Genomic DNA, 27,594 nt, shown 5'->3' on the forward strand with positions numbered 1-27,594 from the left:
GATTTAGTTCCAACTAGAACCACTGCCTCCGCGCCTCCGCCAACTAGTTGAGTTGCAGTAATCACCCATGTCTTTCCAAAATGCCCTCACCTCGTCATTTTATCCTATAAGACATTTGTCTCGATCAGTGTATGAATTCTTGAGTCAATGCACAAATGTGTTGAGTAATGTTGAGTTTGCTACAAATCTGAAAAAATTCCCTCCAGGCATTCCCCGAGATATCACGTTCACGAGAATGGTAAAGGGGTCAGTATGCTTTAACAATTAAAAGAGGGCTTTTCACCCACGCTTCCGAGCGTAGCCATTTGGTCGACACTTTAGGCGGCATACGACTATCTAGACACAACCAAGTATACATGTGCCCAGTTCCATATGTCAATGGGTTATAAGCAGGTGGCAACTTCCGGTTCTGCAAAGTGAAACCGATGTGGAAGTGTCTTAAAACTTTCATTCTCTCTAATGAACAGCAGGCATCAACTCCTCCGGTTGCAAAAATAAGTCTGATTGTATAGAAGTCTATGAGAAAATGACTCTACTTCTCTCTTGATTTATTCCCTCAGTAAACATTGTAAACATGAGTTTATGGTCTCAATCTGTAGTTTCAAGTCTTCTTCAATACAGCATGATGTTTATTTAGTAAATGATGGTCCATTTAGAGTCAAACAGACCATAAAGCAGGGTATGCTTTAGGGCGGGACTACCTTGGGATTGACAGGTCGCTACCAGAGCCGTTTCCAGCGTCTCTACGTTACTCCTCCGGTCACTTCTGTTCATCGGTTGCAAAAAGCCAAGATGATGTCGCGAAATCGCCGAACTCAAGGCCTCATAAAGTCAATCCACAAATCCCTGGGTGACGTCACAATGACTACGTCCACTTCTTATATACAGTCTTTTGTTATAAACAGGTCAAGAGGGATTTATGTTCAATTTGTTTAAGTCATGAAAAGGTAAAACTATCAAGTAATGCACAAGGGAAACAAGCAAAGATTAGATGAATAAGTTCTATACAACATTTTAAAATAGCTTGTTTTTCCGATCTCCTATCCTAGTAATCTTGTTTTAACCACTTGGGGGTCCTTACCTCTAGGTTAGGAACCACTCATGTATGCTCTTAGGCCTCCTTCAGTCTCATTGGAACAGGGCAAATACATCATCTCGTCCTACTGTTGGTGTAAACAAACTAAATGAAAAGTACATATTGAGTACAGACCTGTTATCACCGAGTGCTATTTGGCTGGCACCCAGTGCTCTGTGATTAGAACTGGTGTACACACACTTCTTGTAATGTGACAGTCAAACAACACAAAAACTGTCATCTCTGTAGAGGACATTAAAGGGACAAGATGGGGAAAAAACGTAACACCTGTAACTGAGTGTATCAGACAGATGCTGACTCATTCCATCCTAGGGATATACCGATCTTTTGAACCAATTCTGGAAGCTCAACTGAAATGTATACGCCGAGGCTGGGGATGTCTGTGGAACTAAATGTAGAGTCCCTAGTCATACCCAACATCAGGGCTCTTTGAATCTATCGGGATGGGCGTCTATTGAGTATTGTTTTTTTTTGTGCAGATGCAGATGAGTGTGCCGAAGGTTCGGACGACTGCCATATCGACGCCCTCTGCCAGAACACGCCCAAGGCCTACAACTGCATCTGCAAGCCGGGCTACAAGGGAGATGGCAAGCAGTGCGAAGGTGAGTGGACTCTCTCTGCTTCATTGTACTTCCTGTTCAGTCTTGTCTCTACGTCTCTACTTTCTGGCTGCTGGTACTTAAAATGGATCATGGTTGATCCAAGTACAGGTGAAAGTACCTTCACGAATGGATGCGATTTAACCATTAAAACACATGTGCACTTATAACTGCAGATGGGTAACCCATCTACAAGACCTGATAAAAAAAAACACACCGGGTTGAGCAACTTTTCAAAGATAGGTGATATAGAGTTAAGATGAAACTTGGTTCAGCAGCGTCCTGATTCACCTATTTAAGTGTAACATTTAGTACCATTGCAGAAAGTAGTGTTTTTTTAGCAAGGCAGAAAATAGAGTTGAGACTGGAGTAACACATCACAGAACAGTACTGTAGTTAATGTTTAAACTGTATCCACGGTTACTTAAAATTGAAACTACCCCAAGGAACTTTCATTTTGTGTTGAAGCTGGTGGTCCTGGACAAAAACGGTAGTGTTTTCGAGCACCAGAGTCCCTTTAGAAAACCTCTAATTTTACTGAGTCTCCAGCAGCATGGGGAAGTCAGCAGAGATGCCTGATCTTTGTCTGTCCGTGGTGGGCTGGTTTCAGCCGTATAGGCCATGCTGGAGCCTGAGCTGAAGGAGTTTCTAGTGAACCTGCATGCTGCAAATGGTTTTGGTCTAATTTCGCAGGGAACTGACCCGGTGGCACCGATCACAAGCAACAAGAATTACTAGATAGAAATATCCGATCTTCTCGCTGATGGTCTCCTTTACTTATTTAGGTTATATGGAGGCATCATTGAGACTAATTCATACCCAGAAAAATGTTCCTTGCAGTACCCTCAACCAGTCATTTGTATATATATGTGTATCCCGAAGCATACCTTGATAAAAGTTGATTTGCCATAGCGATGATCTGTTCCTGACCGTGCGATACTGTGAGGACAGAAGCATTCAATTGAAGGAAGGGTTCACGTTGATGTGTCAAGAATAGACCTGTCCATCAGACCCAAGGTGATGGACAAATAGCCAACACAGAGCCCTTTTCCAGCTGTACGTCAATGTGTGTTCATTTTTAATTGTTCTGCAAAGAAACTAGGTATCAGATTGAACAATATAATCTCGTATCGGGTTCCAGGCCAAAAACATCGTTATTGGGACATCCATTGTAGCAGCAGTCCGAGTTCCCCCTTCAGATATAATCAAATGTGAGTCTTCAGTTAAACACAGCTATAGACTGGATCTGGGTACAAGAACTAGGCCTCTGATGTAACAGGCCGGTAAGACAGCTGTTTCACAACCCCCCCCCACAGGTTCTCCTAATTAACGGGGAGGATGTGGACTGAGCGAGGCTGTCCGGGTGAGACGGGGGCAGCACCTGGCTGTGCGTTCACACCTCCCCTCACTTCTGCCTCGGAGCACACCACAGCTGGAGCTCCGTTGACTGCACAGATATGCTCCCCCTCCCTGTTATGAAGCTCAAACACACACACCATCACTACTTATACATGTAACAAAGTGATGGCGTTTCCATCCAAAGCCTGTATTCTGCCACCTCTATCAGCGGTCACAGAGTTGCTCTATATATATATATTTATAATATTATTCATGCCATGCCTTTGCTCCTGCATTGTTCATGCATTGCTCATGCAGTGTACATGATACAGCGAAAAACAGTGCAGTTGCCTCTAAGTCTTCTCGAATACTGACTTGAACAATGTTTTTGTAAGAGGAGAAAAAGCTCAAGGTGGTGTTCGATGTCAAATATCTTGGAATCATCCTAGATTAGAATCTGTCATTTAAAAAGCATGCTAAAAAGGGAGACGGTACCATCAAACTCACCCTGGCTAACTTTAGACATCCATCCATCCATCTTCCGTAACCGCTGATCCAGTTAAGGGTCGCGGGGGTGCTGGAGCCGATCCCAGCTGTCAATGGGCGAAGGCAGGGTACACCCTGGACAGGTCGCCAGTCTGTCGCAGGGCTGACATATAGAGACAAACAACCACTCACGCTCAGTCTTCAGTTAACCTAATCTGCATGTCACGGGGAGAACATGCAAACTCCACACAGAAGGTTGTCTGGCCCGGGGATTGAACCCTGGCCCCTCTTGCTGTGAGGCGACAGTGCTAACCACTACACCACCGTGCAGCCCTTAACTTTAGACATCCATCTTCCGTAACCGCTTATCCAGTTAAGGGTCGCGGGGGTGCTGGAGCCGATCCCAGCTGTCAATGGGCGAAGGCAGGGTACACCCTGGACAGGTCGCCAGCCTATCACAGGGCAGACATATAGAGACAGACAACCATTCACACTCACATCCACACCTACGGGCAATTTAGAGTCATCAATGCACCTAACCTGCATGTCTTTGGACTGTGGGAGGAAGCCGGAGAACCCGGAGAGAACCCACGCTGACACGGGGAGAACATGAAGGTTGTCCAGCCCTTTGGGCCCCTCTTCCTGTGAGGCGACAGTGCTAACCACTACACCACCGTGCAGCCCTTAACTTTAGACATGCGATGTAAAATATAGACTTAGCAAGTTTGGGGAAACTTTTCAGTCTAAGCCACCCACTACTGCAACGGTCTCCCTATGAGTTAAGAATAAGCACTAATTACATTAAACAAAAACTAAGGAGACGGCTTAAAGCAAACCAAACCTGCAATCAAGAGCTCTCATACTGCCTCATCTCTTGCACTGCCGTTATATACTCTCACTGTTGTACAAATCTGCTACTTTTGAAATGTATTTATGTATTTGATTGTATTTTATCGTATTGTGTTGTATTGTGCTGTAAAGTGTTGTTCTATAGTGTTTGCTGTTGAATTTTACTGAGAATATCAGGCCACTAAATTGTAATGACCTGCCCAGGGACTACAGACACAAATGAGCTCTCTAGCTAATTTTGGCACATTTACAATAAGGGGGAAACTGAAATGTTGATTCATTTGTACTCTCCTTGGTAAATAAATAGATAAATGAAAATCGCCGTTTGAAGGACGGTAGTGAACAGTGTTTTTACAAAAATGTAATAAACCAAATTACAATGTTTGCAAGTACGCATGGTGTTGAATTATCATTGGAGCTGTAGTTAAAAAAAAAAACAATAACAAAAACAAATAATTATTGTTTGACTTTAGTGAAATGCACTATGGTTTTAACTTCTAATAGCAAGTGCTATTAGAGTCTTGGAATATGGAAAATTTTACCCGGGAACACGGTGCATTTCTGGAAAGAAATGCTGAATGAGTTATTGCAAGTGAGTTACAGAAGCTAGCGTAACAGAGGCTCAGATGTGACTCTCTACAGAACATTTTCCTGCCATTACAGAGGGTTTATTGCATAAAAAGAATGCTTTACATTCGTTCATCTCCCCATAAATTGTTGTTTTTCCTAACATGTGTGTGCGCTGGTATCTGACGTAATTTTTGGTTTGAACTGACCGTTTACATCAATGATTATTGATCGTGTCATTAAGCAGCTCTGTTGTCTTTTCCGTTTGCCGTATAGCACACGTGATTTATGGCACCGGACCGACAGACACGGTCTGAACGAGGTCGTCCTGAATAACAAACAGCTCCTCTGTCCTCTGAGAGGAGACAGTGCAGGGTTTCGGGCTTTTCGGGAACATGATCTTCCCCCCATAAAGCTGCTGCTGTCCCGCCAGCCGCTCTTTATTACATCACATCAGTCAGGCCAGTCGAATGTCAACTGCATTTATTACATCATCGTTCTACATCCAGCATTTGAATGATTCTGCGCAAATGTACATGTGTGTGTGTGTGTGTGTGTGTGTGTGTGTGTGTGTCAAACACGCTTTACAACACCTCCAGAATCTACGCTGAGATCTATCAATTTCCTCCCAGCTATGCAGCAGAAGCTCTTGACAGAGACATAAAAATGAAGACGGATGGTGGGATGGGAGTTGACCCCCTGACCCCGGTGATTAGATATGGCCGCTGTAATTGGCTGGCTGTGTTTTCCATCAACAGGCATTACAGGCCACTTTGCCGGCCAGCGCGCCATTAGCAGACCTGCTGTTCCTGGAAGCACCTGGAAGCAGCAGAGCGCCTGTGCTCGGTCTCTCCATCCCCAGGTCTCCCCTGCTCTTATCAGCAGCATTCCATATCGGCAAAGACTCACTCAGCAGTCTACTAAAACATGCCGTGGATTAGGCGAGAAAAACTGAAAGTGGATAAAAGTAAGGTTACGTCATTGACATTTTGCTCCACAATCCTCACGAGTTCGTTAATGTATGACCCATCCCACACTGTTATCTTTCATTTGTCATCTTATCAGACGTTTTTTTTTAGGAGACCTCCAGATGCACCCTTCATACTGAGTTTAGATGTTGTAATGTCTAGGCCTCTGTTTGGTTTGGCCCTATGCACTGGCACAAAGACCAGCAGCATATGTGCAAAGACAATTGTGACAAAACTCAAAAAGGTGAAGACGATTGAAAATAATGAGCTGTGTGGGTTGTCCTTCTACCAAATCAATAACACAAACTTAATCATGGATATCATGTTCAGTTCACCACTGAGATCTATCATCCTCCAGACAGACAAGTCGTGTTTCTCCTAAACCTCATTCAGAAATGAGTATTTTGCCTCGTAAGCGGCTCAATAAAAGGGATAGTTTTTTTTAAAGTGGGGTTGTATGAGGTAGTCCATAAATAGTCGGTGTATTACCTAAAGAAGAAGGCGGTCAACATGCCCAGCACTGGATCAAAGCAGTGTACTGCTGTGGATGGGGGCAGCAGCAAAACATATTTTATTCGCCTAAAAAAAACCCAATATTAGTTTAAGTGTTCACTATATCTTGAATATTTTTGACCGCTTTACTTTGCCGTCAGACAGTCCTTTCCGGGAACTGAAGCCGTTATCTATGCTCTCTTCAAAGCCACAAGACTCCTTTGACAAAAACAGTGATTTTACCACACAGAACACGGCAGTTGCCGTTCTACTGCTGCCTCGAACAGTTAGTTTGTTTGTGTTATTGTGTGACTTTGGTGAATCCTAACTTATTTACTGACTGAGTACTTCTAAAAATCCAAACCATCCCTTTTTATCAATTTAATCTCAGTATGCATACAATGTAACAACTAGCACAAAATACCTAAAGAATGTGAGTGGTGTGTTGGGGAAGTACTTCAAGGTTTCTTTGCAGATGTCTCTAGGTGTATGTACTGCATACATGTATATGTATTCCTAAAGCATGGACAACACATTGGAAACAAATATACCTTCGGGCATCTACTCAAAAATGAGTTCTATCAGTATAATATCATAGTGACTGTCAGCCAGTATGTCTATCCAGAGGCTCATCAGATAAGGGGGGGAGGCAAAATATTAATATCTGATCATCCATCCATCTTCTGCCACTTATGTGCGGGCAGGTTGCGGTGAGGCTCGCTCCAGATGTCTGAGTTCCTTACCCTATCTTTAAGAGTGAGTCAAACTAACCTTAGCAGGGAACTTATTTTGGCCTCTGGTATCCGTGATCTTATCCTTTCCTACTCAAAGCTCATCACTGCTGAAGCCACACCAGTCAGCCTGTTGATCTCACGTTCCATTTTTTCCACTAGTAAACAAGACCCAGAGATACTTGAATTCCTTGATTTGAGGGCAGCGACTCATATAAACTCAAAGTGAGTAATCCACCGTTTTCAGGCAGAGAACCATGACCCCAGACTCAGAGGTGCTGATTCTCATCCCAACTTCTTCACTGTCAACCGCCCCAGTGCATGATGGAGGTCACAGTCCGATGAAGCCAACAGACCCACATCATCTACAAAGAGTAGAGACACAATTCTGAGGTCCCTAAACTGGACACTATTCTCCCCATGGCTGCCCATTACATTACATTTACATTACATTACAGTCATTTGGCAGACGCTTTTATCCAAAGCGACTTACAATAAGTGTATTCAACATAGGTATTCAAGAGAACTACTAGTCGCCAGAAGTCATAAGTGCATCTCCTTTCTTAAACAAGCATCTAAAAGCATAAACCAGAGCAAAAGTATAGTGCAGAGGCAAGTTACTACGAAGACAATAAGTGCAACAAACTAATACGAATACAGTAAATGCAACAAACTAATACGAATACAATAAGTGCAACAAACTAATACAATAAGTGCTACGAGGAAGGCTCAGGGTAGTACTTCTTGAAGAGGTGAGTTTTCAGCCTGCGCCTAAAGATGGGCAGCGACTCTGCTGTCCTGACGTCAGTGGGGAGTTCATTCCACCACTGAGGGGCCAGGACAGAAAAAAGCTGTGACCTTGAGATCCGGTCCGTGAAGATCACAAACAGAATCTGTAACAATGGATAACTGAGTCCAACTCCAACCGAAAACGTGTTTGAACTTGTGCCGAGACAAAGCTCTCACTCCGGTTGTATGATCACCTGATGGCTCATAGCATCACCCCCCACATCACTTGGTCGTAAACCTTCTCCAAGTACCCCAAAAGGCATGTAGACTGGATGGGCAAACTCCTATGATTCCCCCAACTACCACGCAAAGGTAACAAGCTGGAATTGATAACATCAAGAAGGAAGAGCGCGGGGCATATGATGGTGTGGGTATGTTGCTTAAGGTGCGTCGTCGGTTGTCTAATCTCTGTCTGAACAAGGCCTTAATACAAGCCTACATTAGTCTAACTGTGCAGCCGATGCATCCCTCTTAATTGGCAAATACTGAATATTTGCAGATTTGGACCAGGATCAGATGTATAACAACTTGATTGGCACTCCAAAACGTTCAAGATTGGCCATATATCCCGTTGTTTCTTTGGTATATCCCAAATTAAAATAACACTCAATAATAATAACATCTGTTTTCACAGATATTTCCCTGGAAAATCCTGTTGACTCAGAGTAAGTGATTCAGAATTGTTTGCAGTGCGTTTCAGGGAAGACCACTGCAGAAACACAACGGCAATGAGAGCTGAGCACTAAAGAAGCAACGATGTGACATGGTTCAACTTTTCACAAAGCTAAATGTTTCTGGGTCGGGCAAAAAACCTGATGTAGCGTTGTCGAGATCGAAAAGCTCTAAGATCTTGTGACTTGGTAAATTTGGAATCAGAATTTTTTTTCTTTCCTTTTTCTAAAGAAAGCCACCAGAACATGGATCCTGTGGATGAACACATGATTTATTAACGTGCCCTTTAGAGGTTCCAGAGGGATGCGGCCTGTGTGGCTCCGCATTGACAAAAATTGGCTCGCTCTTGTGCTTTTGTACCGGCTGGGATTCGAGCCCGGTGACCAAGGGAGATGACCTGTGCTCTCGGCCTCTGCTACACTTCGCCACTACAAATTAGCAGCTCTCAGGCGGCATTGTCCTGCCGAGAGCTGAGGTGCCTGTTGGTTCAGCAGGACTTCAGTGGGGACCACATCCCAGCCACTGCGAGTTTCACCCGAAACGGTGACCACGTGTGTTCCCGCTAACCGTGGGTGCTCCCAACGGGACCGTGTTCTCAGATGAGTCGTTTTCCTTGAATTAATGTAATTCTGCTCGCTGCTGAAATAGTATCTGGCGTTCATGAACGCTGCCCTCTCTGTAGACTTTTCCACAAGCTGATACTGCCGGTTCGTTATGGAAAAATGTGAACTTTTATCCCTGTGCTGTCAAATGAATAGTATGTGGGAGGAGCTGTGTATCAGTCAGGCCTGCTTTACTGCATGCTAGTGTGTGTGTGTAGAACAGGGCCAGAGTTGTCTCCCTGTTTATAGAGAGATCCAGCAAAACTGTAACCGGCTGTTGTGAACACTTGTTTACCAAACTGAGAGTTAAAAATTCTTATGATAAGATGAATCACTGAATCGAAGAGACTTTTCTGAGTTTCCTGAGTTCACAGCCGAAAAACTAAATGGGCTTTGGGACATAAGTGACGGCATTCCTGCTGAAAAACCCATCTTAACAACAATATGAAATGTCAAGTCTTTACATTTTTAATTCATTTTAAAGTTTGGCATTACTATTTTGGTTAAAAGTGTGATTGATTGGCTTGTTAAAGAAAAAGGATCCAGAGGGATGAGTGATCTGACTGGTTGCCACAGAGCTGTCAGAGGCCTGCAGAAGCAGCCCCGTGTTTACTCAGCATTTGTCACTTACCGGCTAATTGATTGGTTTTCATCAGCGCCGCCTGAATAGAAGCCTCTTCTCCTCCCGCTCATTATGTGTTTTGACACTCAAGCCTCTGCCATCGCCATTCTCACAAACACACTTGTGTGTGTATTTGGTTCTCTTTTGAAGTGCAAGGTTTTATCTCTCTGCCAGAGCAGCTAATTAAGTATTAAGCAGGTAGAAGAAAATGTCACTTGGAACACTATAATACTGTTCTAAAACACAAGGTTTGGCTGTGCAGTTTATCGTTCTGAGCCAATTAGTTTATCGGATAACGAACAAAATTATGTCACAACTGCGATAGACTTGACTGATTATACAGACCAGAGACTGTATATAAGAAGAGGACATAGTCATCGTGACGTCACCCATTGGTTTGTGGATTGCCGTTACTGCCGTCGTCATAACGGAAGTCACCATACTTGGAATGCGAAGGAGTGACGTAGTGACGCTGTATACGTCTCTGGTAGCGACAGTGACCTGTCAATCACAGTAACCCCGCCCTAAAGCTTACCTGCTTTATGGTCTATTTGACTCTAAATGGACCATGATTTACTAAATGAACATCATGCTGTATTGAAGAAGACTTGAAACTAGATATTGAGACCAAAAACTACAACTTTACAATGTTTACTGAGATAATAAATCAAGTGAAACGTAAAACACGTAAACACACATAGACGATGGGGTAAAAGAGGGAGACTTGAGGGAAATACCAGAAAGAGCTGGGGTTTCTGGTGAGTTCTGAATTCAGTGAGAAACATACAGATGAGGACAGTCACACACACACACATGGTCTACCTCTCTTACAGATAACTTATGTGCTACATTGGCTCCTGTGCTCGCACCCGTTAGTCAACGCAGGGTACCATCAGGTGACTTACATCGTGATAAACGTTGTGTCAATGCCGTGGTGTTAGTCTCAGAATGGCCTTAAAGCTGGCATCACCAAATGGCGGGTCAAGGTCGGAACCCAGACTGAGTGACGGTTCTATGCGGATCCGTCCAATGTCTGATAAATTCCTGAGAAAATAGGGATTTTTTTCCCCGCGATTGTCACAGCCATATATCCCTGTGCAGCTAATACAGTTAATACGGTTAATAGCCTCACCTAATTGAACCAATCAAATCCATTGTTTTACATTCATAGACGTTTGGCTAGAGAGAACTATAGGGTCAGAGAGATGTGAGAGAGATGAAGCAACTGACCAGCTACTTTCTGACTTCAGACTGTCCTCTCTGGTCCAATCAAAAAATCTTTGTATCGACTTACAGGTGTCAGTCAGCTTTCTCCAATGTGAACATTATTAACTCAAAGAAATGCTACTTACACATGAGCATTAGAATGGCACTAACTCAATTCAAGCCAATATTCAAACACTTTTTCTAAAAAGAAATCACTTTTATTTATTTTATTCAGAAGATTCTGTCTGTTATTCTTTTACTTTAAATGTAGATCTTAAGTTAGATGCCCTAGGACTTTTTATTTAGGGTAAAGACATCTATTTGTTTTCCGAAAGAGTAAAGTGCGTCTGTATGTTAAAAGTATCCTTTAAATATTGTCGAAATGATATGGAAATGTGTGTTTTTGAATGTATTTGATGGACGTAGGGGTAGGCAATTTAGACATTACAAAATCTTCTATAAATGCACATCTTTGAATTTTGATTGGATACCCCTGCCTTAGAGGGAAATACAAGGACAACAATGACGACTAATAGTTCTCAGCATCTCTCTGGATGAAAAGTCACGACGTCCTCTGTCATCTATTCGGCAAGTTGTGGTTCATCCAACATGTGCACCTTTGTCTGGGTTGAGTGTGGGGGGCCGTACTGTGCCTTTCAGGCATTCATTTGATTTGTAAGATCATAACATATGATGAAAGAAACCCTGCCAGCTCGAGACTGGATTGTAATTGCAGCTCCTATTTTACTCTGAGCCACCTGACCTGCTTTACTGAAACACAGAGAGAGAGAGAGCATCTCATGGGGAGGGTGGGATGGCGAGGGAGACGGCGCGGGTGGAAAGGGCGAGAGGGAATAGTGGCAGACAATTACTAGGCCATTGTCTGCCTGGCGTCTGCACCTCCGTCATCAGCCGGCCGCTCTCCTCACTGGCTAGCCCACAGACACACGCACACAAATGCGACCCACCCGACACAGATTCCGCCCCGCGCACCTCCCTCCCTCTCCCTCGTCTGCTTCTCCCATACTCAGACTCAGTGGAGCAGGTCGGATTCATTGAGGCTCAGGCTTTATATATATATAGATGCAGTGACCTCATGCCAGCATCTCCATGCCACTTCCTTGTCAGTCTTTGACGGATGATGTCTGGCACTGCGGGCTGGAGGTGTCACTCAGGGAAATGCTCACAGGGAGAAAAGAAATTCCCTCCAGCTTGGTTCTGACTTTCACAGGGATGAGACAAAAGTGTTTGTTGGATGTGCAGACAAAGCGTTATATATTTTTGTATACCATGACACATGCACACTCGTTTGGATACAAGCAAGTGGAAATGGTTGCTAAAGTCTTTAATTTTATCTACATTCAGAGACAAGTCTGAGTACCTCTGTTCTCTGCTCTTTTGCTCATAAGTTGCAACGTCGTGTTCAAACGTCACGTTCATCAACCGTGAATTATAACGACTATTGACGCAGATGTTTGGGAAGTCACACTGGCCAGGCGGTGGCTGCACTTCAGGTCCATCACTAAGTGGAAAAAAAAGGTACTGCTTACTTTAGTAGAACTTTGAAATACACACAGCAATATAAATCTATTTCATGAACCTCAAAACACACCGACATCTTGTTTTATTGTAGTCCATTGTAACGGCTACAAAAATAATAGCAAATCATTTCCAGCAGACATGGAGCGAGATTGTATTTTATTTGGAGTTGTGTTTCTGGCTTGCCGAAAGCTTTATACAAGGTGACCAAGTGACTGACACAGCTTATCTCTATGCTATGTTGTTATGTTTGACAATAGCGACGAAACTCACACACAGCAGCATTAACATCCATGTGGAATGGAGTGTTTATGGCCACCTGACTAATGTTAGTTCAACATACATTCTCTTTTTTAGTTCTGTCTTGTCTTCCACCAAACCCTGACAGAAATAGCTGGGTCAATAAGCTAGCTGCTGACATTGTTGCCAGTTGGTGCTGGATATGTTTTGCACAGTGGGTTTATTAGAACTTGTTTTATTTGTTGTAAACTGAAAACCTACAACCATTTTCAGAGTTGGAATGTGAGTGGATGTTTGACTTTCTTCTACACTAGTTAGCCTGCTATATGCTATGTTTGTCCTTCTGCCCTGGGGTGCCTGGCAGATAGTGCATGATATTTTTTATAAGAACTTGTTTAGCATGATGTTTACTGGAAAGCTCTTTAGTTTGGCCCATTTAGTGGACATCAAAATGAGCTGGCAGACCCATAGCCAAACACCATGTTTGTGTTTTGGGTGTATGTAAAGTTAGGTCTTTTGCATAGCATACATGAGAGCTCCACTCCATTAATTATCCCAGTAAGCTGTGCCAGCGAACCAGCAGGCACAATACCAGAGCCTTGGAATAACACAGCCATTTTTAATGTCATTAATTACACCTGTGCTATTCCTGCAATAAAATGTCTACTGTGAAAAAGAGCCATTATCACTTAATAACATTAGCTAATGTGTCACATGTTTAGCATTACAATTTTTGGCAAACATTGAATGTTAGTACACTCTGCTTTTTGCCCTGCTTTGGACTCCACAATGATTATGTGAGCTTTGTAGATATTCCCCTGACTTCACTAGCTAGCTCCTATTGTTGCTATTTGCTGCTAGCTACTATTTTTTTTTACAACAAATAGATGTCAAACTCTCCTTTTTGCTTTGGTTTGGTATCTATCTATCTACCATCTTGGATTTCTGCAACCAGAAGTGACGTGAGAGGAGGGAGCTAAGTAGAACTGAATATTGAATGTACAGCATTTTTAGGCAACCAAAATGGTTTTGCATTAACTTTCATGAACTGAAAACCCACTGTGAAAGGGATAAAGTTGTACCATGAAAACACGGACCACACCAAGACCAGACATCACTGTGGTGATGACCTATCAATCACAAGGTAGCCACACCCTAAAGCATACCCTATGGTCTATTTGACTCAAAATGGACCATCATTTACCAAATGAACATCATGCTGTATTGAAGAAGACTTAAAACTAGAAATTGAGACCATAAAACCATGTTTACAATGCCTTCACAGACCTGAAATGTGCTGCCTGCTGTCTTTGTTTCATAGTTGTTTTGCTAGTTAGCTAGCTACGTATATGCCAACTTTGTCTTTCTGTGCTGTGATGCCTGGCAGGTAGTACATGGTATGTTTATTATATTGATATTGTTATATTGTTTGTCATGTTGTTTCATAAACCTCCTGAAATCCTGCAAAGCCTTTAAATTTGGCCAACTTGGGAACCCATAACCTCAAAATAAGCTCACAGATACACCGCCAAACCCAAAATGTAGGTCTTTTGCCTATACATTTTGACATAACAGAAAAAGAAAAACACCGTGAAACTAAAACATTGAACGGAGGCCTCTCTCCATTAATTGTACCAGCAAGCTGTGCCAGTTAACCAGCAGGCACAATACCAGAGCCCTGTGAAATGAACATCTTAATGGAATGCAGCCATCGTTAATGTCATTAATTACACCTGTACTATTCCTGCAAAAAAAAAAAAAAGAGCCATTATCACTCCCTAAAATAGCTAATGGGTCTCACATTTGAAATTACAATTCTTGGCAGACACAGAGCAACATTGAATGAAAGTCAAATATTTCTTGCTCTCTTTACCTCTGCTGTGGACTCCACCAAGTTTATGTAAGCTTGGTAGATATTTAACTGTCTTCTCTAGCATCTTGCTATTTGCGAGAGCAACATTGAATAGAAGTTAAACATTCACTCTCCTTTCAGCTCTGGTTTGGTTTCTATCAAATTTTTTGCTACATGTCTAGTAAACTGTCTCCACTAACTAGTTGCTAACTTTGCTAGTTGCTAACTTTTTTTTACCATCTGCTGCTGGGCTCAACAACCTAAATAGAGACTAATAGCCTTTAGAGTTGAGAGATTTGTTTACACAATGTGAAGTTAAGATGCTAGAAATAATTACTTGTAGTCCGTAAAGCTTCTTTAATCTTTTTTCTTTGCCAACTTGGAGACAGCTGGCAGACATAGACCTGACATATTTTTTATCAACGTGGGAGCTAACAGTTGCGTATTTACGCATCAGCAGAACAGAGCAACGTTAGCAGTTTGGTGCTGTGTTTCTAGACACGTGATGAATATAAGTGAAGTATTTTTCCTCATTTGAGCTCTGTTTTGGTCCACTAAATCCTGAGAAAAATAGCTGCTGCATGCTCCACTTCCTTCCCCTAGCTAGCTAGTTAGTTATTTGCGTGTGTTGTTTGGTCGTGGGCAGGAAGTGCACAGCGGGTATATCAGCCTTTTTTGTGTGTGTATTGATATGAATGGTGGGACTGAACCATGCTGCAAATGTGCTGAAAACCCCCAAACTATGAGAGGACAAAGGCTAAAGAGCGATAATGTGTGTGGCTTTGTGACTGTGGGCTACCCTTGTCACATGTAGTCAGGGGATTTGTATGAAAACATAATTTTGTGGTACTTTAAAGGACCAACACAGTGACTGTGCATGTTTTATACTACTTGTTACAAATTGCATACTACCCCCCTCCCCCTCCTAACCCCACTGCTCTGCCTCACACGTGTGTACTGCTGTTTGATCCAGCATCATTTGCATGATGCTTCCCTCATCAAAGTGTGGAAGATTAACAACATTTACTGGAAACTAATTTGGTGTTGTTTAAATTCTCTGGAAAACAAATGTGTGCCATTGAGTTGGGCTTCAATGTTAATGTACAACTGTATTCTGTGTTGTTTCATTGTCTTACCACATAACACCTCACTGATTTTTATTATTTTTTTGTCATGAATTTAGCTGTATTATACATTCTACATGGCATTGGAAGTATATAATTTATTTAGCTTTTTTTATATATATTTTTGAACTTTATTTTATTTTTACATTTATAACAAAATAAAACGGTCCCGGACATACAACATCAAAAAACAAGGCACATTATAATAATAATAATAGCAGTAATAATAGTACTAATAGTTTAACTAGTAGCGAGGACATATCTTAACATATAAACACTTACACGTACATGCACATATACATACACCACACACACATTTATGCATATACATAGATACCTGCATACATGTACATACGCGTACAGCATAAACATATACCTTTCTACATGTACACATTTTTACACATGTACTCCAAAAATTATATTAATAAGCGGGGGAGGGGGAAATAATAATAATATCTACAATATAATAAAATAAAAAACTAAATAAATAAATACAAATTATGACGGAAACTGACTTTTACAAAAGGGTGCCATTTTTATCAGAGCAGGATTAGTTACAGATGAGCATAGCAATGTTAGTCCTGTTATAGTATAGTAGTAGTATAATATTAGTATATCACCGTTTTCTTACAACAACCCTTCTCAATTGTTTAATCCCCTAGGTACAATGTAACACAGGTCCATCTTTGTATAAAGTCTAGATTTTCAGTAATTTTTTCCATAAGTCTCAGTCACTGAGTTGAAATGATAGAATTTAGCTCACAGAAACCTGCAGAAACCTTGCATGGACTGTAAGCAGCATCCCCTTCCTCTGCCTCTCCTCCTTTACTCCCTCTGCCCCTTAGTCAGGGTGGGGTGGGAGGGGGCCGTCAGCGAAGGCGCCTAATTCACTTGATGAGACGTGGAGCATAAACGCTTCACCCCGGCAATTAGAAAACGTGCGCGATTGCGAGCGGAAGCAGCAGCCGGTCTGAAGCTGTCGGGGCACCGCTGTCAGATGTCAACAACAGCTCAGGGGCAGGAAGTGGCACCGTTTGGGGCCGAGTCGACCCTACGAAGCACCCTCCTCCTCCCTGCCGGCCTCTCCCTCTAATCCCTCCGTCACACACGCTCCTACTTCTGCATCAAACTTTCTTTCCCGTTCTTTCCATCACCTTAACATACACCACCCTTGAACCAGTTTGTCCTCCTTTTTGTGCGCTGTTTGAACGGTCGTATCTCGCCCTTTCAACTTATGGGCTCACCCCATCTTGGAGTGTAGACATTCAGAACAGCTAAAAGCTTTTGCCTGGTATGAACTCGTTTAAGCAGCAGACCCCGGCCTGAAGACGGAGAGAGATATTGCATAATGCACTACACATAATATTGGAGTACATAGACTAATCTGTATTGTGTTCTAGATGTATTTGAAGCAACTGGTGGTATAATGCCAGAGTCAAACACCTAAATCCTTTTAACTTTAGTTGTGAATTCTTGGCAAGCATTGTCCTTTGCTTTTTAGATGATACTCCCTACTATTACCCCCTACTATGACTTTTAATGTTTAGTGCTACTCAGCCTGTGAAAACAGTTCAATATAATGATGTCTTCTGTGACTCTGCAGAAGATTTGTCAGTTCTGAGCTCGTCAGAGTCATCTTTGGGTTTACAAACTTGCGTTTTGGAAACTGTACTGTACATGTTTCACAGTGTAACTAACTGGCTATGAGTTAAAAGAAGTGGCCTCTCATGGATAGATTCTCTTGGTTGCATTATGGGAAATGTAGGATGTGATATTTTATGGAGCCCGACTCACAAGGAACTGATATCTAGGGGTCTGCTGCTTTCATTTCGACAATTGTTTGTTAAATCTATCCCCCACAATTCACATTATTATAAAAGAGCATTGCTAGCATGCTAAAAAACCACACATCATATTAAAGTTAAATCTTGGTGTGACTATCCCCAGACTTCTGCTCCACCACACACAACGTCCACACCAGTGTTTTCAGGTGTGTTCTTTTAAAGTCTTGTTCCTCCTATTTATCTCAGCAAACATTTTGCTTTCCAGTTACTTCCATCCACTCTGGAGACAGATTTTTCGCTATGGTTTTGCGAAACGAAAAAAAAAAAGCAAGTTTAGTTGGAAAGGCAGGGCAAAACAGGAAGAAGATGTGTTTTCAAGTTTTGCCAAATTAGTGTGAATGTAGTCTCAGTCTGCCCGTTTGAAGCAATTCAGGCACCAATTAATCACCTGCTGCTTTTCATTCACCCTCAGAAGTGAGGCACCCCCCCCCCCCCCCTTAGTAGTCCTAGTCTTTCCCTTCTCCCTTCATCTCGGACAGATGAAAAGCAGAGCACGGAGTAAGCGCCACATCGTCCTGCACCGCGGCATCCGAGCTGGCAGCACAGCAAAGTGTCCAAACAACCTTTTTTCCCCAAACAGTCACCCATTCCAGCTCGCCCTAATTGGTTGCAAATGCCTTTTGGGATGAGCCAGTGATGGCCAGGAGCGGTTTGTATACACAAGGCTCGAGGCTCTTTAATTCCCCCCATGATTGATTTTTTTAAGTTTTCCGTACCATTAAGAGGAATTCTGACTGTTCTTACACACTTGACTCAATTAAATCAGTTTTATGAACCTTTTGATGGAGGCTCAATCACGGTCCTTCAAGTTCACAGACAGGCTCCCTTTGTCAGAGATCAGACAAACAGAATGAAATTGCACTGATGTGTGTTGGCCTGTGTAATTGGCTTCTGGTAAACATGTCTGTGGCGCTCCACGTCGCCGAATGTGGCATTGATTTGGCTTTTGTCATGATGGTTTCTAACCAAGTGGAACCCCCTCAGATGAGGATCTTTTCATGTTTATGTCTGCCCGCTTTTGGACTTTTCAAAGATCTCGTACTCTCGAGCCTAAAATCGCGACGTTAACCATCCGAACGGAAGTGTTTGGTGGATGGAAGATCTTTGTTGTTTTCCGTGTGCGTGTGTGCTCTTGAAGGACCGTGTTTGTATATGCTCAGGGTCCAGGTCTGGGTTATGTCCATACGCAGGATGTGGAGGCTGAGAGCCATGTGTTGGTGTGTGTGTCGTACATTGCCGCTGTGTGCCAGCGTCTCATTCCCAGCTCAGAGCCTTGGTCTTTGCCCATTGATCAAACATGGCCACTCGAGTCACTGACGTTTTTTTTTCCACTGCTTCCAGGAAAACTCTGTGAACCAAAGAAACAGAGTCTAGACTCGTATGTCAGGAAAATAATGGTGTTGAAAAAAAAAAGAATACAGTCATCCACTGCTGATATGTGAGACCTAAAGTTTCACTTAAAGATCTGCTGAAGTCACAACAGTGTCACACACGGCCGTCACGTACCGCTATTTATCCTAGAAATTCTATCTACATAGTACTAATTGGTTTTCCAAATACATGTAAAAGAAACCGTAATTGCTGCCTTGAGTAAAACAAGAGCTAGGTTTTCGTATACCACAGACAGCAGCCATGGTGTGAAATTATTTGAGAGGAGGCAAGAAGGGAGAGAGAGTGTGGGAGACGGGAATAGAGCGAAGGTAGGGACCATGAACAGGGTTGACAGACGGTAGAGTTAAATGCCACGAGGAGCTTTGTGTTCAACAAACTGACATGTTATTTGGCACGAGGAAGAGACAGCGAGAGAACGAGATGGAGCCGCAGACAGATCCACCAGGACACCAGGGTGCCAGGAAAACGAGAATCCCGGGCAGATACCTGCACCGTGTCATCCTCAGTATGGGGGGAGGGGGGGGGGAAGTGGGCCGGGGTCTCCCTTGCCACCCCGCCGGATCTCCTGCCGTTCACACGGAGGGGGAGGACTGTTTGCTTAAGTGGCTCCGCATGGCAACCACTTGTGAGCTGCTCCTGTGAAAGCCCTCCGCTGGCTCAGCATGGAGGTGGGGAGGGTGCATCCCCAGACGAATAAACACCGGCTGACACTCTCCTCTCCTCCCTCACTCACCCCATCCGACTGCCCCACCCCCTGCAATCTTGAAAGTGTCAATGGCGCTCACCTGGACACATACTGCCGAAGAGTGCATGTGGCACAAAGTGAATAGTATAGTAGAATAGAACTGATGAGTCAAAATGCAAATAAAAACACACGCTCCCGCATTCTCCTTAAAAAAATCACATTGTCAAATGTCTTAGTGAAATCAGTTTTTTCCTGTTAAAACTGTATTGATTAAGTGTTTTTGTGTAGTTAGTTCAGGGATTTCTTTTTACATTTTTTACATAAATTTGGCGTCACTGTTTAAAAACAAACTTCATACTTTACAGCTCCAAATTCCAGCAAAAAATGCATTAAAGGCAGAGTTCGTAATCCTCTTTCTGATATTTTTGGTGAAATTCTCTTCACATTCTGACAGCAATCAATGAATCAAATGCTCTGACAACAAAAAAAGAAACAAAATGGTGCGTCTGTGGTTGCACAGGACTGTAATGAGCTCGTTCAATTATTTAATTTGGCCTGGAAGTAATGATTGGATGTTAGCAGTCTTCCACAAGCTGCTATCTTACCAGCTGTAGGAACTGACAGTTGCCATGTTGGTTGTATACGTTCATAATGATGATTTTGTTTTAGTGTCTTTTGAGGAAGGCCCAGATTATGGAATGTTTGAAGCTAGTGTTCTAGCTTCTATAACTTTTAAAAGCTAGCTTACAGTTGCTCGTTTCTCAAGATTACCAACCCTGCCTTTAAATACAAAAATATTCACGTGTCCAGTGACTGACAGGAAGGGCTGTGTGACATCACGCTGCACGCTGACAAGAAAAAAACCCCCAATAAATCACAAACCAGCTGCAGTCATTCAAGTGTCAGTAACACGGCCACCTTTCTCTTTCAGACATGGACGAGTGTGAGAACGACTACAATGGTGGCTGTGTCCATGAATGCATCAACATACCTGGCAACTACAGGTGCACCTGCTACGATGGATTCATGCTGGCCCACGACGGACACAACTGTCAGGGTAAGAACATCCCTCCTCTCTGTGTGTTGATCTTGCAGTAAAACATGATATTGGTCAAAAGTAGACCCCCTAAAAGTCTTACTGTTTACTCGCCAACTTTACAAATCATTGATTTTAAATGTGGCATCATGGGAATTTTCATCTGGAGATGTTGTTGCTTAGCTGGACAGAAGTATTACAAAAATCTAACGCTTTCCATTTGATTTAAAAAATAATAAAAAGATGGTAAATCTATGCGCATTATGGCTATTGTAGGTTATAAAATAAAGTTCAGAGCCAGTGAGCGCGCTAACATTCTGGGGGAAAAAACGTGGTTATTCTCTGAGATGAAAGTGCTAAATTAATGGGAGAAATCTCTCAAATTTACGAGAAAAAAATCGTGGATATTCTCTGAGATTATTAGGTCACAAATTTCACAAGAAGAAACGATTTTTTCCGTGACAAAACAAGAAAACATGCTCAGTTGACCAAAGTAGTCCAAAGTAAATTTGACGAAGTAGGGCCATCCCAAAAAGCTAAAAGCTTCATTCCTAAAGCTGACATTCAAATTATTATTATTAATAATAACTTGCAGAAACATTATCTGTCACAGTATCTTTTCTTCCACTTTAGGGGGGAATAACTTTTCAACCTTTCAAAGTGAAGTGAAACAAATAGTGTTATGATCGTAAATTTACCTCAGAGAATATCCAAGTTTCTATCCATCTAAGGTTTTTTCCCTTAAAATATTACCCTCCTCTCCCAGCTCACGGCCCTAACACATTGTTTTAGAAGTCTGCCGTGTGTCTCAATGTTAATCTACCCTTGGAGTGCATCGCTGAGTGTCTGAGTGTTTTTTGGGTGTGTGCAATCATCTGATCCAGTACATGATTGAATATGTCTGTCTGTCTGAGCTTAAGAGAGTATGCTTAAGGGTGCGTGGATGTTCCAGTGTGTGTGTGTGTGTGTGTGTGTGTGTGTGTGTGTGTGTGTGTGTGTGTGTGTGTGTGTGTGTGTGTGTGTGTGTGTGTGTGGCTCAGCTCTGTCATCGTTTGGAGTCTTTCCATGATCTCTGCTGTTTTGCTGCTTGTTTCTCCGTGCTGTTGGGAGGGCGGTCGGGGTTGAAGAGTTCTCCTACACATATCTGGCTGGGCTTTGCCACTTTGACAGATCCAGTCTGTTCAACCCTGCTGCTGCGCTATTGACTTAGCGTCAGTCAGCGTAATGTTTTTGTTTTTTTCTGCCCCGTTCAACACGCAGTCCTGCACAAGATGTACTCGACAATTCTCATCCTGTCAGTCTCCCACCGCTGACTGATGAGAGCAAAAATCTGAATCCGGAACACAAAAAGAGGCGTGTGGTTTTGTCTTATGTGTGGCATTGGTAAGTGTGGCAGCCTCATTCTTTGAGCCCTTTGGAGAGATTGAGTGAGAGACGGAGGGCTAATAGCAGCTAAAGCTGCCGAGATGTAGATTCACCTCACAGGGGATGAATTTCAGACAGCTGATATAAAGCAGAGTTAAAGATGCCCCGTCATCAGAATTCAAATGTTCCTCCCCGCGCAAACAAGGGCCAGAGATGTTAAATGAAAACACTATTTAAAAAATCCATCCCCATGCCGAGGTTCCGACTCGCGTCTGTGGTTTCTATCGGAATAGTGAAAAAGGTTTTAAACATTGGCTGCACTATGACTGCAGAAGTTAAACTGTCATTAAGTATAATCCTGATGAAAACACCACAATGCCAAACGACTAACATATTATGCAAATAGTCCAGTTTTGTTCTCGCTTGAATTTGTCATTCAGACATTGGAGTCACTGATAGAACCACTGAATTGTTATTTATTATTAAAATAATAAGTCATACACCAGCAACATACAATTGAAGCGTAAACCGTTTTACTGCACCAACAAATTGGTTAAAACTGAAACAGGAGTTAAAATTCCAGTATATTATGTACATTATATCTAGAATTGAACAAATAGATCAGCCCCATTATCACTGATACCCGACCCAGCTATGTGAGTCAGTAGAGTGCATCCCTAATTAATATATTGAATAAACAGTAAAAGAAAAAGTGTAAAGTTACATAATGTGGTCTAATCCTATAGGTTCAGAGCTGCTTCTTGCTTTAAGATAGATAGATAGATAGATAGATAGATAGATAGATAGATAGATAGATAGATAGATAGATAGATAGATAGATAGATAGATAGATAGATAGATAGATAGATAGATAGATAGATAGATAGATTTTTTTTTTTTTTCATGTCATGCACAAAACGTGCCCAACCCTCATGGGTTTACAAGACACCAACAATACAGCTGCAGTGGATCCACATCTCATCAAGGTCACATTTGATTACAAAACAACCGGTTGCTTCACCGCTCCATCTTAAACAGAACATTCTGCCTTCTCTCCCAGGCCTGGCAAATAGAATCTGCTACAAAGAAGGTTCCTTTCCTAAAACACAACTCAAGTTTTTCATAGTCATCCAGCCAAAAGAAATCAACATAAATGGAAGTCATTTTACTGAAGAGGACATCCCTTATGTCCTCTTAGACAAGACAGTAAAACAAAAAGTGCACCTCATTTTCAATTTCACCCAGCTCACACAACAAACAGATTCTGTCCTCCTCTGGAGTGGAATGAAACCTACCGGTCTCTAGGGCTAATGGTAATGTTCCTGAGCGTAACTGTGCACATAGGGATCTTTGTCTTTTGTTTAAGTTGTACTTAACATAAAGTTCTGCATTATAGTTATTCTTTATGAGACAATAAGTTCGTAACTTTGGTTTACACCATATGTCAACTGACCATTTTTCTTTATGCATAAGAAACAGTTTGGTCCTAATATCCTGAATATTACAAAGTAACCTGTTCTGAAAAATGAAAGACAGGTCGGTCATATTAAACAGAGATTTCAAACCCTTAGCCCATGGATGGCCATGCAAAATGTCCCAATGAAATATCTTTTTTGTAAGTCTCTGATCAGACATGTTCACAAGTCTATTCCAAAGTCGAAGCATTTGACATTTATGTCGGATCTTTGGTGATTCCCAACCCATGTCCCCAGTAATGGCCAAAACTGATGTTGATTTTTTAACTTCCAAGAATGATCTAATCGCTCTGTGGTGCACAGTGTTGCACACTTTAAAGTGCAGAAATGACCCGCCTACCTCGTTTTTGGTTGTTTGTAAGAGTAAATAGAGTGTGTCTAGAGAATTCAACCAAAACAGGCAATGCAACTGTTTATACAAGTGTTTTAGTAAAAATGTACTTTAAACTTTCACATTAGTTTTTGACACGTTGACTCAAACTCGCTCTGTTGGAGACTTGTGAACTTTGACCCCAGTAGAGGGGATCATAATGCTGCTGTTTGCCTCCATCTTAACTGTAGAGTAGGGCTCAACAATATGGATTTTCCCGGGGCAAGTAAAGTGCCATGTGGGGCTAGTAAATCTAGCAAGTCATCCGATGATGTAAGTAGCTAAGGAGTGCGACAACTCGCTTTGTCCTCATCTCTGTTGATGTGCAGTAACGATCGGGAACACAAGAAAATGGCGGCGGTGTAAAGACACGGTTTAATAGCTGAAGCGCAAGAAATAATTGAAGTTATCCTGGAAACAGAAGTTTAGTTGGGTATTCTGAGAGGATGTGGGTGAAACTCCAGATATGTTTACTTAAAGAAAGATTAAACATGACAATTAACATTTGCCTTTCATGTCATTTAATAACTGCTAATTAATAAAACTATTTGTATGTGGGCAAATTTTGACTTTGGGCAAGTAGATATCACGCCCACTTGCCTGTGGAGACAGACAATCTTATACATTACATTACATTACAGTCATTTAGCAGACGCTTTTATCCAAAGCGACTTACAATCAGTAGTATATTACATATCATTCACCCATTCACACACTGATGACAGGCTACCATGCAAGGTGCCACCATCAGACTCTAACTAACATTCATGCAACATCCAGTCCACACCGATGGCAAGCCTTCGGGAGCAACTTGGGGTTAAGTGTCTTGCCCAAGGACACATCGACTGCCGAAGCCGGGTATCGAACCACCGACCCTCTGATTGGAGAACTACCTTGCTCTCCACTACGCCACAGCCACTGGGGAACGGCTTGGAACTGAGTTGGGACAAGGACCATAACAACTGGATAATGAAGCACGAGATGATGCGGTAGAAAAAGGTTAATTTAAAGAAGGCCGTGATCTTCCGTCCATGCGTTTGTGGCTCAGGAGGTAGAGTTTGTCTCTGGGCTCACTCTCCTGGCTCTGCAGCGATGGATGCAAGTGTGTGAAATACAGAAGTGGGGTCGGAGTGACAGTGCCTCAATTAATGTGTCATCACATGTTCTGTGTTGCTAATTTCCAGGCTGGCCGGTCTGTTAACAGGTCCCGACTGTCTTCAGCCGTTAGCTCGCTAGTTAGCCGCCGTGTCGCTCTTTGTGTTGTGGTTAGCTGAAGAGGAGGAGGAGGAGGATGGGGGCGGGGGAGGTTAGCAGGATTTCCACCACACGTGTTCGTGCCGCTAATTCAAACGATTCCAATTCTGTAACTTTACGGGCCGGAGAGAGGAAGCCAGCCCACGTCTGACTTCAACCCGGAGCTGGCTTTATTAGATGCTCACTGGATGCGGCCTTAATGAGCCGCGGCTGATTAAAAGCGGGTTACTGAGTTCAAACGAGGCGGTAAAGCGTGAAATCAGACACAAGGTCCGTGTGATCGCAATCAAAGAGGCAATGTTTTCTTTCTTTTTGCCTGTTTTCACCTCCTTTTCTCTTTATTTTGTTTCTTGAGTTCACTCTTTTCGTTCCTTCCTTTTCATCTCCTTGCTCTGTACTTCCTTCCTCCTCAGTTTGATTCAAAGCTTCTGTCTTTCTTTCTCTCCTTTGCTTTTTCTAGGTTTCATTTTTTGTTTTCTCATTTTTCTTGTTCCAACCATTTATTTGTTCTTAATTTCTTCTGTCTACCTTCCTTCTTCCTCCCTTTGTCCTGTCCTTTCCTTTCCTTCCACCCTACCTTATGTCCTTCTTTTCTTTGTTCTCTTTTCCTTTCTGTTTGCTTCCTTCTAATCTTGCTTTTTCCATTCACTGTGTCACTTTCCTTTCATCCTCTCCTCTTCTCTTGACTCCTTTCCTCTCGTCTCCTTTGTCCTCTCCTTTTCTCTCTTTTCTTTTTTTCCTCTTATCTCCTCTCTGGTTTCCTCTCCTCTCTTTTTTTCCTTTTCTCTCCTCTTTATTCCTTTCCTCTCCTTGCCTTTGTCCTCTCCTCTCTTCTCTTTTTCCGCTCATCTCCTCTTCTCCTCTCCTCCTATCCTCTCTTCTCTTTTTTTCCTCTCATCTCTTCTTCTCATCTCCTTTCTCCTCCTGTTCTCCTCTCCTGGTAATGAGGTTCTGCTCTATTTGCTGTCTTTATTTTGGAACGTCTGTGTTAAAACACACTAATGGAGGAGACACGTTCTTGCTGTCCCCCTCTCTTTCTTTTCCTTTCTCCGTCTTTATCTTTTTCTGTCTCCCTCTCCCTTTTCTCCCATTGTCTCCCATTGTCTCCCTGTCCTCTTCTCTCTTACTGTCTGCTGTTAGTTTCTTTCTCTTTGCCTGTTACGTCTCCTGTCATGCTCTATTTATTTTTTCCATCTACTTCTCTCTTTGTCTTTTTTCTGTCTTTCTTGTCTCCCTCTGTTCTGTAACACTCGTACTGTCTGTGTGCTGACCTTGTACTAGCTTTCATCTAATTACCTTAATAGCTGTCTGGTGTTCTTTCCTTTCCCCTCTTCTTTCCTGTCACATTTTAAATCTATTTGTCAGACGGATCACTGAATGTTTTCACTAGAGTTAAACCGTCATCAGGTAACAGTAGCAGAGCTACAGACTGACCGCTCACTCTGTTTATGAGACTGAGATGTTAGCTTTCTGGGTTTGTGGACGGCAGCCATGTTTTCGTTCACATATTTATATGCGTTCTGAAGTATCACATTAGAAAAGCTGTATGGAAACGGCAGCATATGATAAAAACCTCCTCAATTGCAAAAGAAAATTTTCATCTTGATCCTGTTGGTTTTTAGACCTTCGTGGATAATAGTTCATGTGCTAGATGAATTATGGAAACACTTTAACTGAATAAATTCTCACTGAGGTAATATTTAACTAGCATGACTAATCAGCTGTCTCTGCTGCCAATGTCTTCTCAGATATTCCCAAAAAGTGCGATTGCCTGTCTCGGGACAGCATGAAACACATGGCTAATAGTTGACATGAAAGAACAATTCAAACTTTTGCGCCAACTTTTGAACAAACTGCGCTGTAGCTGACTTTATACGCTCCAAACCAGTCGTCAGAGACGTGCCACAGTAGCATTTCTCTTAAAATTGGCTCAAAAATTAATTTAATGGAAACATGCAGAACATGCAGTTAATGTTTGCTGATATTTGCTGTGATCATTCCAGGCGACAACCTCCGGTTCTGCCGAGTGAGGCTGATGCGGAAGTGTCTTAAAACTTGCATTCCCTCTACTGTCCTTCAGGGGGCGACTCCTCGGATTGTATAGAAGTCTATGAGAAAATGACTCTACTTCTCTCTTGATTTATTACCTCAGTAAACATTGTAAACATGAGTTTATGGTCTCAATCTCTAGTTTCAAGTCTTCTTCAATACAGCATGATGTTCATTTAGTAAATGATGGTCCATTTAGAGTCAAACAGACCATAAAGCAGGGTATGTTTTAGGGCGGGCTTACTGTGATCGATTGAAAGGTCACTTCCGCTACCAGAGCTAGATTAACTTGTGTCATTTTAATAAGTGATGTAATCACTATAAAATATAATCAAATATTAATGTAGTGGAG

At 42.3% G+C, this 27,594-nt stretch overlaps 1 protein-coding gene across 1 annotated transcript in view; it reads left to right on the plus strand.

Annotated features, from left to right (window-relative positions):
• Nucleotides 1-27,594, plus strand: part of scube1 (signal peptide, CUB domain, EGF-like 1) — a 100,135-nt gene that overhangs the window by 2,600 nt on the left and 69,941 nt on the right. Inside the window, exons 2-3 of the mRNA XM_054624405.1 lie at nt 1,576-1,698; nt 20,625-20,750. Coding sequence (XP_054480380.1) covers nt 1,576-1,698; nt 20,625-20,750 — 249 coding nt within the window. The remainder of the gene's footprint in view (nt 1-1,575; nt 1,699-20,624; nt 20,751-27,594) is intronic.

Source organism: Anoplopoma fimbria, chromosome 23, assembly GCF_027596085.1.
Source record: "Anoplopoma fimbria isolate UVic2021 breed Golden Eagle Sablefish chromosome 23, Afim_UVic_2022, whole genome shotgun sequence".
NCBI classification, from domain to species: Eukaryota; Metazoa; Chordata; class Actinopteri; order Perciformes; family Anoplopomatidae; genus Anoplopoma; species Anoplopoma fimbria.